Here is a 15,203-nt window from a genome sequence, read left to right on the forward strand (position 1 = left end):
CGGCCTCGGCCTCCGCCTCCGCCCGGGGCCGCTCGGCCGGGCCGCCGCCGCTGCCGCCTGCCGAGACGCGCGGCCCGCTAGCGCCGCCACCGTGGAGCACCCCGAAGCGGGTGAGCCGGGGCCTGGGGCGTGGGCCCCGCGTAGCGCTCGGCCTCGGGGAGGCCCGGCCGCGCCTCGGCGCCCCGTCCCCTGCGCGGGTTCTCCGCTCGCTCCCGCGGAGCAGGACGCGGGGCCGCGCGGAGGAGCGGGGTGCCGCGGGGGTGACCGGGGCTGCTGGTAGCTACCCATTTCAGTGCGCAGACTGTCGCGGGGCAGGCGTGTGAACCCACCCCAAGTTTCAGTTTTGTTTCCCCCGCTCCGATCTTGTGACCTTTGTACGGACTTCATGCCAACACACACCCTCCGACCGCGTGTGGTCAGGGAAACCCAGATAATCGCGACCTTTATCCTGTATCACAAACACGAAAGACCTGACCCACCGCAGTGTGTCCTGGAGGGTTTTATTCTAGGTGTTTGAAAGGGACCTTTTTAAATTGGCGCCAAATCTGTAGTAGGGCCCAGAATTAATTTCCAACTTAAGTCAGCGTGCCCTGTGAATTGAACTTTGTGCGTAGAGAGTTAGGGGTTGGGCTTTAGGTGAAAGGGACCAATTAGGGAAAACATGCTCTTCTGCGAGCTCTGTGTAGTGTAAACGGATAAAAAGATATTTAAAAAGCATTAAAATGTTAATTGTATTATATAATAGCTGTTAACTGGTGCAAACGTGTTTACAATGGTCATGGGAATGAAATAATCTAGGCCTTGTGGATGGGTTAGGAGGGTCTGAGTTTTTGAAAGAGGATCTGGGTCTTTTCCCTACGCATATTAACAAAGTTTAAGATATTTTTGGAGGTTACTGTTTCCTTACATTTCTCTTCAAATATTATTGTCTTATTTTGTCCATTTCTCTCTAGCAGTTGGATTGTACTTTTATTTTTATGATGAGGAAACCAAAGCATGGAGGTCACACTGCACTCAGCATTTATCCAGATGAAAGACACTACTGTTGTTACCAGGGAGGCATGCTCACCTGGGTTGGGGGAAAGGCATTGGGACCTTCATTTTCTGGGGTTTTAAAGGCTGGGCAGTTAGAAGAGGATCAATAGAATGTTCATCAGCTTCGTGGGGATGTACCAAAATGAGATTTAGTCTCTTAATTTGTCGGTCCTTGGGCGTGGTTAGCAAGTGGCACTATTTGGATTTCTGTTGTTGGCCTCCCTGAGTAGGGTGATTTAAGCTATTTAGCCTCTGGCCTGGGAGAAGTGCAAATCATTTACTCTTAAGTGTCATTGGTTGAGGGAAGATGGCTGCAAACTGCTGTTTAACTATCTGTCTTAGTTTCCCTATTCCACTTGTCCTAGAATTTTCCTAGCTTCATACCATGCTATAACATTCCCCATTCAGAGACTTATGGGAACATGCCAGCATCACCTCCTCCCCCCTTCTTTGCTCCGGCGGGAACACCACGGAGACTGGCAACCAGGGTAGCAATGGGCAGAAGCACTCAGTCCCAGGACACCCCCTCCAGGGAGTACGCCAGTGCCATTCCCTTCCCTCACAGGCACCTGTCCCATAACCTCTAAGGGACCCCATGGGACTTGCAACCAGGGGAACAATGGGCAGAGGCATCTCCTCCCTTGGCTAACTCCAAAGCTCCCCTTTTCTCTGACTTCCCAGTGAGCCAAAGCAGCCCAGCTGAGGCTCTCCTGTAGTTTCTTCTATGCCTTCCTTGTTTCATAGTCTTAAGTATATTTTTGCTGTAGACAGTAAATTTTTGCTTTCTTTTCTACACTTTGTCTCTTGATTGCAATCTTTTCCCCAAGAAGACAAGAACCAAGGTCTCCTCATCGTCTCCCTGGCAACACTATTTTTACTAGCTAGCCAGGACTAGCATGGATGGCATGGACCCTTCCCATTGGTTCTTAGGGAATACACCAAATATATATACCTAATACTTAATGGTTTTATAATGTATTTTAAAGGTATACATTGTTTTCTTACAAAAGTGATATTCTATTTAAAACATATGAATAGCAGAAAGTGGGAAAATACAAATATATTGAAGATACCTATGTCAGCATTTAGATATTTCTATCCTTTAGCTTTTTCCTACAAAATTGTAATTATAGTATTATTTTGGTTTTTAAAAAGTCAATATTTGGTATAAACTTTCTTTCGGTTGTTGCAGTCTTCATAGCCTTTATTCTTAGTTGTCATTAGCGTGAGTATGCATGGTGTAACCATATCCCTATTAGGCATTTAAGCAGTTCCACTTTTTCTTTTTTGTTTAAACAAAGCTGCGGTAAACCTATGTCAGCATACTGTATGTGATAGATACCCAGATATATCAGTAAGAAGAACATTTTCATGGCTCCTGATCTGTTGCCAGACTGCTTTCTGAAGGATTATTTCAATTTACAGCACTATAAACTGTGTATATTAAGAGGCAGCAGGACATGTTTCTGGAAGGAGCAGGTTTGGCAGCAGAATGACTGGACTTAAATTCTAGTCGCAGACCTAGCTGTAACCTTGGGCAAGTTACTTAATTGGCTAGTCTATAAAATCAGTAAGTAATAGCACCTCCCTGATAGCATGGTTGTGTGGATGAAAGGAGCTGCTATCTGTAAAGTGCTTCTGGCTGTACTTGGCATGTTGTACAAGCTCAGTGTTAGCTGCTGTTAGTAGTAGCAGTAGTAGTAGTTTGCCAGTTTGACCTCATCTTTATATTATTAGTGCACTTAGAAGCATTGCTTTTATTTGGATTTGTACAAAAGATAGAATTTTATTTTAACTATGGCTAGACCATATTTTAAGTACGCAAAACAATCAATTGATAGTTTAAGTGCTTTACTTAAGGGTCAGTTATTTTAAGGCAGTTTTCCAAAAGCAAAATATTTATACCGTTTGTAAAAGAAAGTGTAGTTATGATGGATGTGTTTAATTTATTTCTTCCATCCTAACACTAAAGCTTAGAGAACTGAAGGAAGGCTTCTAGATTTGAACCCTGTTAAGAAACATCGCTCTACAGAAAGACCAGCAGTTCTTTCAAGAGTTACTTGGAAGTGGTATTCTCTTTTTCCTGAGTTAATAATTCACATCTACAAAACGGTTTAAGTATTGGGTATTTAATGGAACAAAGTTTATATTTCAAGTTCTGGACTCTTGCTGATTTTGACATTACATTGCATTCAAGAGTTTATATATGTTTTATTTAAAAAGATGGAGAATTATTTAAAAAGATGGAGAATGGCCTGAGCGGTGTGGCTTGGTTGGTTGAACTTGTCCTGCACACCCGGAGGTCACTGGTTGATTTTCTGTCAGGGCACATAACTAGGTTTTAGCTCGATCCCCAGTAGAGGGCATACAGGAGGCAGCCCATTGATGTTTCTCTCTCTCCTTTTCTCTGAAATCAATAAAAACATATTATTTTAAAAAATCAATAAAAAGATATTTTTAAAAAATGGAGAATGATGTTGACCAAAGTCATATTATGCTTCAATATTTATTTTTATGTCATATGGAATAGTAGTACCATTCATTCATCCTATGAAAATGAGAACCTGTGATATGCTGAAGTTGCCTTTAAACACCAGGAATTATTTTTTCATGGGCATTGAGATAGCTATATTGCAGTGTAGCTTGACTAACTTATTAACCATGCCTAAATGTTTACTTACCTTTATTCAGTCATTCAGTACAAATGTATTGATCACCTACTGTGAACTGAACACTGTTCTAGGCATTGAGGAGAATAAGACGGAGCTTAAGGAATTTAGAGTAAGGTAACCATACTTACTGATCGGGGAGTAATTCTGAAAAGCTCCCCCTTTCACTTTTAAAAGTGGGCTTGGGCAGTGAACTATATGGTCCCTTTAGCTTGGAGTCTAATGGGGAAGCCAGACATGTGGACATCTATAACGTGATGTATTTGTGCTGTGATGGGAGGAAGCATTAGGTACCTGGAAGGAGACTGGCTTACCTAACTCAGTCCTGCGTTGGGGACCAGGAAAATTTTCACCAATAGCAAACATCTGATTTGAGTTTTTACCTTTAAATTGATTGTTCTCAACTGTTAACACAATCTCTTAGTCTGGTGTAGAAACAAAATATGGAAGAGGTGAAAGAGATTTTCTGGGCCACAGTTTTTCAAACTTGATTGCATATTAGAATCACCCTGCGAGGCTTTAAAAAAAATACTGGAGGCCGGCCTGATCCCCAGAGATTGTGATTTAGTTGGCCTGGGGTGGGACCAGACACTGGTAAATTAAAAAACCTTCTCAGGGCAGCCAGGATTTAGAATTTTTCAACTAGGACAACCTCGTCATATTCAATTGCACAATTACTACTCTTTGTTGCTAGCTTTTCAGCTGTAAGCTACATGATCAGTGGTGATCCTTTATGTGTAGCTACATGTACCCAAAGGTAAAAGATATTATATTTATCTATTAGAACTTTTGTACTCATCTATGAAAACTTTGGTTTAAGTACAAACTATAGTTTTCAATGCAAGCATAAAAATAGAAAGGAAATGGTTACTTGTTCTTACATATTTCAAATAGTTGTGAGTTTATGATTAGACTCATAGTAAACTGTAAGATCTTTTGCCTTTCTTAAAAAAAATTATTGAATTTAGAGAGAGAAAGAGAAATGAGGGAGAGAAAGAGAAGGGGGGGAGAGAGAAATATCAATTTGTTGTTCCACTTATTTATGCATTCACTGATTGATTGTTGTATGTGCCCTGATCGGGATGGAACCTGCAACCTTGGAGTGTTGGAACAACACTCTAACCAACTGAACTACCTGCCAGGGCTAGATCTTTTGGTTTTTAATCATTGAATTTCCAGAAAAGAATATTTAGGGCCATGTATTTTTTTTCTTTCTTTTTTTTAATCCTCACCTGAGGATATTTTTTCCATTGCTTTTCAGAGAGAGTGGAAAGGAGAGAGAGGGAGAGAAACATCAATGTGAGAGAGACATATTAATTGGTGGCCTCCCACACGGACCCCAACCAGGGCTCGGGATTGAGCCTCAACCGAGATATATGCCCTTGGCTGGAATGAACCCAGGACCCTTCAGTCCCTGGGCCGATCTTCTTACCACTGAGCCAAACTGGCTAGGGGGAGCCATTTTGTTTTTAAAAAGTTTCTTTATCTTTATTGTTGAAAATGTTACAGATGTCCCCTTTTTACCCCCATTGATCCCCTCCACCCGCATCCACCCCACTCCGAGACCTTCCCCCATACCAGAGTCTGTGTCCATGGGTTATGCTTATAAACATATAAGTTCTTTGATTAATCTCTCCCCGCCCACTCCCCCATCCCTATCTTCCCTCTGAGATCCTTCAGTCTGTTCCATGCTTTGGATCCATTTTGTTCATCAGTTTATTTTGTTTATTACATTTCATATACAGGTGAGATCATGTGGTACTTATCTTTCTCTGACTGGTTTATTCCATTTAGCATAATACTCTCCAGTTCTTTCCATGCTGTCCCAAAGGATAAGAGATCCTTCTTTTTACAGCTGCATAGTATTCCATGGTGTGAATGCCCCACAGCTTTTTATCCACTCATCCACTGATGGGCACTTGGGTTGTTTCCAGATCTTAGCTATTGTAAATTGTGCTGCTATGAACATAGGGGTGCATAAGTTCTTTGTGATTGGTGTTTTGGGTTTCTTAGGATATATTCCTAGAAGTGGGATCACTGGATCAAATGGCAGGTCAATTTTTAATCTTTTGAGGAAACTCCGTACTGCTTTCCATAGTGGCTGCACCAGCCTGCATTCCCAACAGCAATGTACTAGGGTTCCCTTTTCTTCACACCCTTTCCAGCACTTGTCGTTTGTTGATTTGTTGATGATAGCCATTCTGACAGGTGTGAAATGATATCTCATCTTGGTTTTAATTTGCATCTCTCTGATTAGTGATGTTCAACATTTTTTCATATGTCCCTTGGCCATCTGTATGTCCTCTTTGGAGAAGTGTCTATTTAGGTCCTTTGCCCATTTTTTAATTGGATTGTTTGTCTTCTATTTGTTAAGTTGTATGAGTTCTTTATATATTTTGGTGTTAACCCTTTATCTTGAGGTGTCGTTGGCAAGCATGTTCTCCCATACAGTGGGCTCCCTTTTCGTTTTGTTGATGGTTTCTTTTGCTGTGCAGAAGCTTTTTATTTTGATGTAGTACCATTTGTTTATTTTCTCCTACGTTTCTCTTGCCGTAGGAGATGTATCAGCAAACATACTGCTAAAAGAGATGTCTGAAATTTTGCTGCCTATGTTTTTCTCTAGAATTTTTATGGTCTTATATTTAAGTCTTTTATCCATTTTAAGTTTACTTTTGTGTATGGTGTAAGTTGTTGGTCTAGTTTCATCTTTTTTGCATGTACCTGTCCAATTTTTCCAACAACATTTATTGAAGAGACTGTCTTTACTCCATTGTATGTTCTTGCCTCCTTTGTCAAATATTAATTGACTATAATGGCTTCGGTCAATTTCTGGGTTCTCTGTTCTGTTCCACTGATCTATATGTCTGTTCTTGTGCCAGTACCAGGCTGTTTTGATTACAGTGGCTTTGTAGTATAACTTGATATCTGGTATTGTGATCCCTCCAACTTTGTTCTTCTTTCTCAAGATTGCTGTGGCTGTTTGGGGTCTTTTTGGGTTTCATATAAATTTTCAAAGTGTTTGTTCTAGATCTGTGAAATATGCTGTTGGTATTTTAATAAGGATTGTGTTGAAATTATAGATTGCTTTGAGTAGTATGGACATATTAATGATGTTAATTCTTCCATTCCATGAACATAGTATATTTTTCCGTTTGTTTATATCTTTCTCTATTTCTTTTCTCAGTATCCTGTAATTTTCCGAGTAAAGGTCTTTTACATCTTTGGTTAAGTTTATTCCTAGGTATCTTATTTTTTTAGTTGCAATGGTAAATGGGATTGTTTTTTCAGATTCTCTTTCTGAGAGTTCATTGTTGGTGTATAAAAATGCCATCGATTTCTGGGTGTTAATTTTGTATCCTGCCACCTTGCTGAATTCATTTATTATATTTAGTAGTTTTTTGGTGGATTCTTTAGGATTTTCTATGCACAATATCTTGTCATCTGCAAATAATGACAGTTTTGTTTCCTCCTTCCCAATTTGGATGCCTTTTATGTTTTCTTCTTGTCTGATTGTTGTGGCTAGGACTTCCAGTACTATGTTGAATAAGAGTGGTGAAAGTGGACACCCCGTCTTGTTACTGTTCTTAGGGGAAATGGTTTTAGTTTTTACCCATTGAGTATGATGTTGGCCATAGGTTTGTCATATATGGCCTTTATTATGTTGAGTTATGATCCCTCTATTCCCACTTTGCTGAGAGTTTTTATCAAAAATGGGTGTTGGATTTTATCGAATGCTTTTTCTGCATCTATTGATAAGATCATGTGATTTTTGTCTTTCAGTTTGTTTATGTCCTATATCACGTTTATTGATTTGTGAATATTGTATCAGCCTTGCATCCCTGGAATAAATCCCATTTGGTCATGGTGTATGATCCTTTTAATATATTGCTGGATCTGATTTGCTAATATTTTGTTGAAGATTTTAGCATCTTATGTTCATCAGGGATATTCGCCTGTAATTCTCTTTGTAGTGTCTTTATCTGGTTTGGAATTAGGCTAATGCTGGCCTTGTAAAAAGACCTTGGAAGTGTTCCTTCCTCTTGGATTTTTTGAAATAGTTTGAGGAGGGTAGGTGTTAATTCTTCTTTGAATGTTTGGTAAAACTCCCCTGTGAAGCCATCCGGGCCAGGGCTTTTGTGTGCTGGGAACCCTTTGATTATTGCTTCACCTTCATCAGCAGTTATCAGCCTATTCAGATTTTCTGACTCTTCCTGATTGTATTTTGGAAGGTTGTATTTTTCTAGGAATTTATCCATTTCATCCAGGTTGTCCAGCTTGGTGGCATATAGTTGTTCATAGTATTTTCTTACAATTCTTTGTATTTCTGTTGGATTAGTTGTTATTTCTCCTCTTTTGTTTCTGATTTTGTTTATTTGGGTCCTCTGTCTTTGTTTCTTGATGAGCCTGGCTAAAGGCTCATCAATCTTGTTTATCTTTTCAGAGGACCAGCACTTGGTTTCATTAATCTTTTGTATTGTTTTTGTAGTCTCTATGTCATTTATTTCTGTTCTGATCTTTATTATTTCCTCCCTTTTACTTACTCTGGGCTTTTCTTGTTGTTCTCTTTCTAAGTTTTTAAGTTGTAGGGTTCGAGAGTCTATTAGTAAAGTTTTTCTTGTTTTTGAGGTAGGCTTGTAGTGCTATGAACTTCTCTCTCAGGACTGCTTTCATTGTGTCCCATAGATTTGGAGTTGTTGTGTGTTCATTTTCATTTGTTTCCAGGAAGTTTTTTATTTCTTTCTTGATCTCTTTGGTAACCCATTCATTGCTTAAAAACATGCTTTTCAGCCTCCATTTGTTTAAATGTTTTTTAGTGTTTTTATTTTGGTTGATTTCTAATTTCATGCCATTGTGGTCAGAGAAGATGCTTGATATGATTTCAGTCTTCTTGAACTTGTAGAGACTTGTTTTGTGTCCTAACATGTGGTCTATCTTTGAGAATGTCCTGTGTGCATTTGAGAAGAATGTATATTCTGCAGGTTTGGGGTAGAATGTTCTGTAAATGTCAGTTAAATCCATCTGATCCAGTGTGTCATTTAGGTTCACTATTCCCTTGATTTTTTGTCTGGAAGACCTATCCAATGAAGTCAGTGGGGTGTTAAAGTCCCCTAGTATGACTGTATTGCTGTAGATCTCTCCCTTAAAGTCCTCTAGAAGTTTTTTTTATAAATTTAGGCACTCCTATATTGGGTGCATATATGTTTATCAGGGTTATATCCTTCTGTTGGATTGATCCCTTTAGTATTATGTAATGGCTTTTCTTGTCTCTCGTTATGGTCTTCATTTTGAAGTCTGTTTTGTCTGATATGAATATTGCTACCCCAGCTTTTTTTTCATTTCCATTTGCATGGAAAATTTTTTTCCATTCCTTCACTCTCATCTTGTGTGGGTCTTTTGTTCTGAGGTCTACAATATATGTTGTAGACAGCATATATTTGGTCTTGTTTTCTTATCCATTTAGCCACCCTATATCTATTTATTGGGACATTTAATCCATTTACATTTAAGGTTATTATTGAAAGATACTTACCTACTGCCATTTTATTTCTTTATGCCTATGTTTCTCGTTCTCTCTATTTCCACTTCTAATTACAGCAGTTCCTTTAACATTTCCTGTAATGCTGGTTTGGTGGTGATAAATTCCTTTAGCCTTTTTTTGTCTGGGAAGCTCCTTATTTCACCATCTATCTTGAATGATAATCTTGCTGGATAGAGTAGTCTTGGTTTCAGATCCTTGTTCTGCATTACCTTTAATACTTCATGCCATTTCCTTCTGGCCTGTAGAGTTTCTGATGAGAAGTTAGCTGACATCCTATGGAGGCTCCTTGGTAGGTAAAAGATTGCTTTTCTCTAGCTTCCTTTAAGATTATCTGTTTGTCTTAAATTCTTGGGATTTTAATTATGATGTGTCTGGACATGGGCCTCTTTGGATTCTTCTTGTTTGGGACTCTCTGTGCCTCCTGAACTTGTATCACCTTTTCCTTGACTAGGTTAGGGAAGTTTTCTGCCATTATTTCTTCAAACTGGTTCTCTAACCCTTGCTTGCTTTTGACCTCCTCTGTCACTCCTATAATGTGAATATTGTTATGTTTCATGCTGTCTCACATCTGTACTTCTTACCAGTCTCTGTACGGTCTCCACTTTTCGTCCTTGGTTATGAGGGTGCTCTCCAGCTCATCTTCAGTTGGTTTTCAGGATGGTTTGTCTGTGTTTTAGTTGTAAATCTAGATTGGTCCCTGGAGAGTGTCAGTGTAGCTTCCAATCAGTCTGCTGCAGTCTTGGATCGGAGCCATGTATTTTTGACTGAGTTTCTAATGTTAATATAATAATGGAGGGGGAAGATTTAAAAGTCTTTATTGAAGAAAAAACGAAAGTCAGAACTTATACAAATGAGAAAGCATAGTGATATTGTTAAAAAACAAACATGAAAAAAGACCAACAAAACCTTATTGGTTTGTTTTCAAAAGGTATGTGAAAAAAAATAAGATTTAAAATTAAGAAAATATAACTATAAATGATCTTGAGGATTATTGATTAACTGAGTCTTCATCTAACCCTCATTTGAGTACAGTGCTTCAGAAAATTATTAAAGCTGTTTAGCATGAAAATGCATTTATAAAAATGTAGACTGTGGTATACATAATATTAATACAAGTAGCTTTACAATATATTTGGATACACGTGGTATAATTTCTTAACATGTTAATTTACATTGAATTCAGTTAGTTGAGTTGTTTTAGCTTAGGATATAAGTTAATTAAGTTAAATAATTAATTTTTCTTTTTTTGTGATATATTAAAGATGTACATTCCAGTGAGTGTGAAAATACGTCGAGAAAAAAGAAAATGTCAGAAGAATGTGAAGCCAGCACTATGGATTCTCTGGTAGATTTGTCACTTGCTGCTATAGATATTAAAGATGATTGTGAACGTAAGTATTTTTAAAATAAATATATATTTAGAAGCAATGAAATTTTGTGATATATATATTTTTTCTTAATAAATTCATCCGAAGTACTTGTCATGTTCTTGAGTTTGGGTTGTTAATTAATAGTTATCTGTTGATATTCTGTAGTCAAAACTATCACAGATAATATTAAGACACATCTCATAGAATTTTGAGCCAGATCATTCTGTAGTTTCTAAGGAACTTTAGGAAATAATGAAACAGGACCTTTCATGGTTTACAACCTCCTGCTTCAGTTGTTCTGGAGCCAGTGCTAATTTCAGCAGTGCATATTCATCTAACCAATATTTCCTGGCCCTTTGATAAGAGCCAGGCACTTTGCAAGGCATTGGGAGGGTCACCAGGGAACAAGACAGACATAGCCCTGCTCTCAAGGAGTTTAACAGGCTAGTGTTGAGAATAGTTCAACTTCCAATTCATTATTCATGTATTAGATTGATTAGGTCCTGAGAGCTCTGTCCACAGACTTCAGAGAGCCAGTGCTTACGTGATTAAAATACTGCTGGAACTACACAACTGTCTGAATCGGAATTTCCCGGCATTGTAAAAACAGTACTGTACATAATATTTGGGGCTACCCCCACTGAAAATGTGACAACTTTGCTTGTTATCCAGGTTACTTGTGAAGAGAAAATAAGGAAAAGCACTGGTGCAGTCCACAAATATCCACTGACTGCATGCTCTGGGCTACTCATTGCTGGCAGCCTTACCTAGAACCTTGCTGTGACTTGATATAGTTCTAGCTTGACTGGGGGCCTGTAACTGGAGGCTCCATAAGAAATTATCTAGTTCAGTCTATTCATTTTTGAGAAGAGAAAACGAGACTCAGAGACATTAAGTAAATTATAAGTCACACAATTGAAAGGAACTAGTTATGGACTGTGTGATTTCTGATTCACTGGTCATTTCTTTGATGAACATTCATTGGATGTCTGACAAATGCCGAGTAGTGGCGCTAGATGTTGGGAATATTGAAACACATAATATTGAAATGCGTGACCATCAAGAAGCTCATAGCTTCAGTGGGGAGCCAATACATTAACTGCTCTAATTCCATAAGATGCATGCCATACAGGATGGCCGGGGAATCCATGGGGAGAGGGTGTGTGTGGGGAGGCATATAACCTGGATGCGGGGTTTGAAAAGGTGGTCTTAGACGGCTTCCCAGGAGAGGAGGCCTGGCCCATAATATGAACTCTTTAGGATTCTTGCCTCTGTGCTCTCATGAACTTCACTGATCACCAGGATTGCCTGTGGTGATTCAAAACTACAGATTCCACTTTTCCACTTCCGTGTCAGGTGGAACCTTTTTGTTTTACTTTTTAAACATCCCATGCTATTCTCATGCTCAGCGTGTCACAGAAACCACATAGTTCCACTATCACACTGTCTTCCGATACAGGAAACCTGGTTAATATTTTGGGGGATGTGAGGAGAGGGGGGATGCTTAGAATGTATGAAATCTCTGGTATCTTATTAGTTTTTCCTGTTCCATAACCCAGGAGGAAAAGGAAGGCAGAAGAGGTGTTTGCTCAGTCAGGGCATGGCATGGGTTTCCCATCTTTTCCTTTACAGCTGGTTGTAGGGAACAGCCTTTGTGGTTTTCATGGCTGTCAGAGAAATGTTCATTTGAAGAATTAGATACGATTAGGACTGTATCCAAAAGATACAGTCACTTTTTCCTGATTTCATTACTCTCTCTAATTTGGGTACAAAATAAAGAAGAAAGCTCCTGAATAGTCATACCTTTGTGTCTTGCCCGTGGTGGGCATCTGCCATCCACTCTTCTCCCCTCATCCCTGTTGAAGTCCCTGAATCACTCCCATCCAGGGGCTCATAAGTTAGACTGGAATAAGAGGTGAAACTTGTTCACTGTTCCAGCTATCAGTACATACCTAAGATATATGAAACAAACTGCTTCTACTAGAGATTGAGAGTGGTACCGGCAGAATCCCAGAAAGCAAGTAGTATTTCTGTAGCTACTGTATTCTTATCTCTCTACTGGTGAGGAGAAACGGGCCACTGGGACCAGAAAGAAGGAAGGGACAGCCATTCCTTCATCCGAATAGGGATCTTTCCTCTTGTATATGGTGCACTTCTTACCGAAAAAATGATCTTATCCATGTAAGTTAGGGGCTTGCTCAGGTCACCCCACAGAAGTCCAATTTTTGGCATAGAGTATTATACCACTTTTTGATAGCTCAGATTTTGCGAGTTAAGTCTGTGGGTTAGTCTAGACTCCAAACCACCGTGCATAATATTACCTTTGTGGGAAGATTGATTTCAAATTCCAAGCTCCAACTTACACACAGTCAGTGTGGTATAATGAGAGAAACAGAAAACTTGTGTTTTATGTTTTGGTTATTTCATTTTCTACTTGTGTGACCTTGCACACTTAAACTGTGTGAGCTGGGCTGCTTCAACTGTGAAATGTGGATAATTTCTTCTTTTTTACCTCATATGGGGTTGCTGTACAGACCAAAAGAGGTAATGTGTGGAAGAAGGCAATTAAAAATGTAAAATAATATACAAATACTATTTAGTAAACGTTTGAAACACATCCCTTAATTATTTGGGGACAACTTGTTGTCTCATTTTTATAACAGCGTTTATTAAAACACTAAGGAACAAATAGTAAAATTGTTTGCAAACCAGAAACTACCAACTAGTTTTTCTGAAGAGAGATTTTTATAGAAATATCAAAAAAATGGGATTTTTGTTGTCAACCCATAAACCTTAAGATAGATACAGTGTGTGTGTCTAGAACACAGGACAATTAGCTGGTAGCTTGGATGGATTTGGGGCTTTCTCTTACATTTAGTAACATGGAAATTTAATCAGTTGAATGGCTCCATGGCAGACAACAACCTTAACATTCTCAAATAGCTGGTTGTTGCCTTGGGTCTTTCAGTTTCCTCTGGTGGGTGGAAATTGTGCGTTAACTGCCAAGAAATTCTTGCTGATTGAAACCCTGGCAGAGCGATGGGGAAAGTAGTGCTAACAAGAAGAACACCGTGGGAAGGGGAATCCTTGCCAGTAAGAAAGCTCCTCCCCAAATGTTTGGTCTGAGTGTCTGGGTTGTCAACTGTGTTATTAGGTGCAGTGTCATTAGGTACCATGCAGTCTAGTTGGCAGAAATTAATCTTTACATTTTTTGCTTTTGTTTTGGAGAAGAGACTATTTTACTAGAAGTATATGTTAGAATATAAAATGTATTAGAATATTGTGTTAGAATTAAATGTAAAATATATTAGATATATTTATTAGGATGTAAATAGATATTAGAAAAAAATATTCAGATGTATATACAAAGAAAATCGTTTAGAAATATGTAAGAAGCCATAAAACCTGCACCATACCTCTGGCTTTACAGGTTGCACATGTTCTGGGAGAAAATGCAGTGTTAGTGAGTTGCTGGCCTGGACCTGGATGGGTCTCTTCGCTTTACTGAGGGAAGTGTCATTGGTCAATAGGTTAGACACCAGTAGAGCACCCAGAAAACGGGGTTGCTGTAAATCCTGCCTCAGAAAGTTTAATGGGGGTGTGAAAGGGAGAGTCATTTTACTGCTGACAGGACTAGCTTAGTACGCTTCCCATAAAGCATAAATTTGTGGAGGGCTTTAGTTTATTGAACTTCATTCTCTTAAGAGAATCACAGCAGCCTTTAACTATGAAGCCACATTTAATCAAGATTCAAAATAAAATGTTTAAGTGATTTTTTTTGTTTTTGTTTTTAGCAACATGTTTTTCCTCATTGTGGAATTCAGTTCTCCTGATATTGGAATTATTACAATCCTTATTTTACCTTACACAGAATTCTAACCTTGTAGTTACTGGAGATTTCAGAGATGTGGGAGACTATCATTTTATTACTTATTATCTAATACTGTTAAGTTGTATTTTAAAAAATACTTCAACTCTTAAATTTTGTAATATATCAATTGAAACTTACCTTTACTTGAAAAAACTTTTTTTAGAAAAATGCTATATCGAATAAAGAGTGAATCTCTCTCCTTGTTAATAGTGATTATCCTGAATCAATTTTTTAAAAAGGTAAATTACGTTCTGTTTCCTCTCAATAATTGATTGGGGAAGCATAGTCCAAATTTTATTATGAAAGGCTTAAGGCAAATATTTGGCCCAGATAATACAAAGGGTTGATACTCCCCTCCCCCTGCTTTTTGTTTGTTTGTGTGTGTTTTTTAAAAAAAACATAGGAAAACAAATAAAAATTAGAAAAGCCTAATAGATACATTAATTCATTCAACACATGATTATCAAATGCCTGCTACGTACCGGGTACTGTTATTGATGCTGGGCAAAGGTTGAAGATAAAATTCAGTTAGTAGACAAATATATGGAGAGTTATTCAACTTTAAAAGTATCAAAGGGTGTGCTTTAAAATATGATTATAACCTACCAGATTGGCAATATCTTTAAAAAATAATATGCAATGATTTTAATGTCATATCTACATTGCTTCTGACATTGCACTTGTTTTAGAATGGAGTTTGTTGAGATCTCTGGCATTGT

General features: G+C 38.4%; 1 protein-coding gene across 2 annotated transcripts in view; it reads left to right on the top strand.

The window, feature by feature from the left end:
- Nucleotides 1–15,203, top strand: part of AKAP7 (A-kinase anchoring protein 7) — a 95,763-nt gene continuing 80,560 nt past the window's right edge. For both annotated transcript variants that reach the window (XM_081139540.1, XM_081139539.1), the window contains exons 1-2: nucleotides 1–110; nucleotides 10,506–10,634. In XM_081139540.1, coding sequence (XP_080995666.1) covers nucleotides 10,550–10,634 — 85 coding nt within the window. In that variant the 5' untranslated portion in view covers nucleotides 1–110; nucleotides 10,506–10,549. The remainder of the gene's footprint in view (nucleotides 111–10,505; nucleotides 10,635–15,203) is intronic.

The sequence above is a fragment of the Miniopterus schreibersii genome, assembly GCF_964146895.1.
Source record: "Miniopterus schreibersii genome assembly, chromosome: 6".
Lineage (NCBI taxonomy): Eukaryota > Metazoa > Chordata > Mammalia > Chiroptera > Miniopteridae > Miniopterus > Miniopterus schreibersii.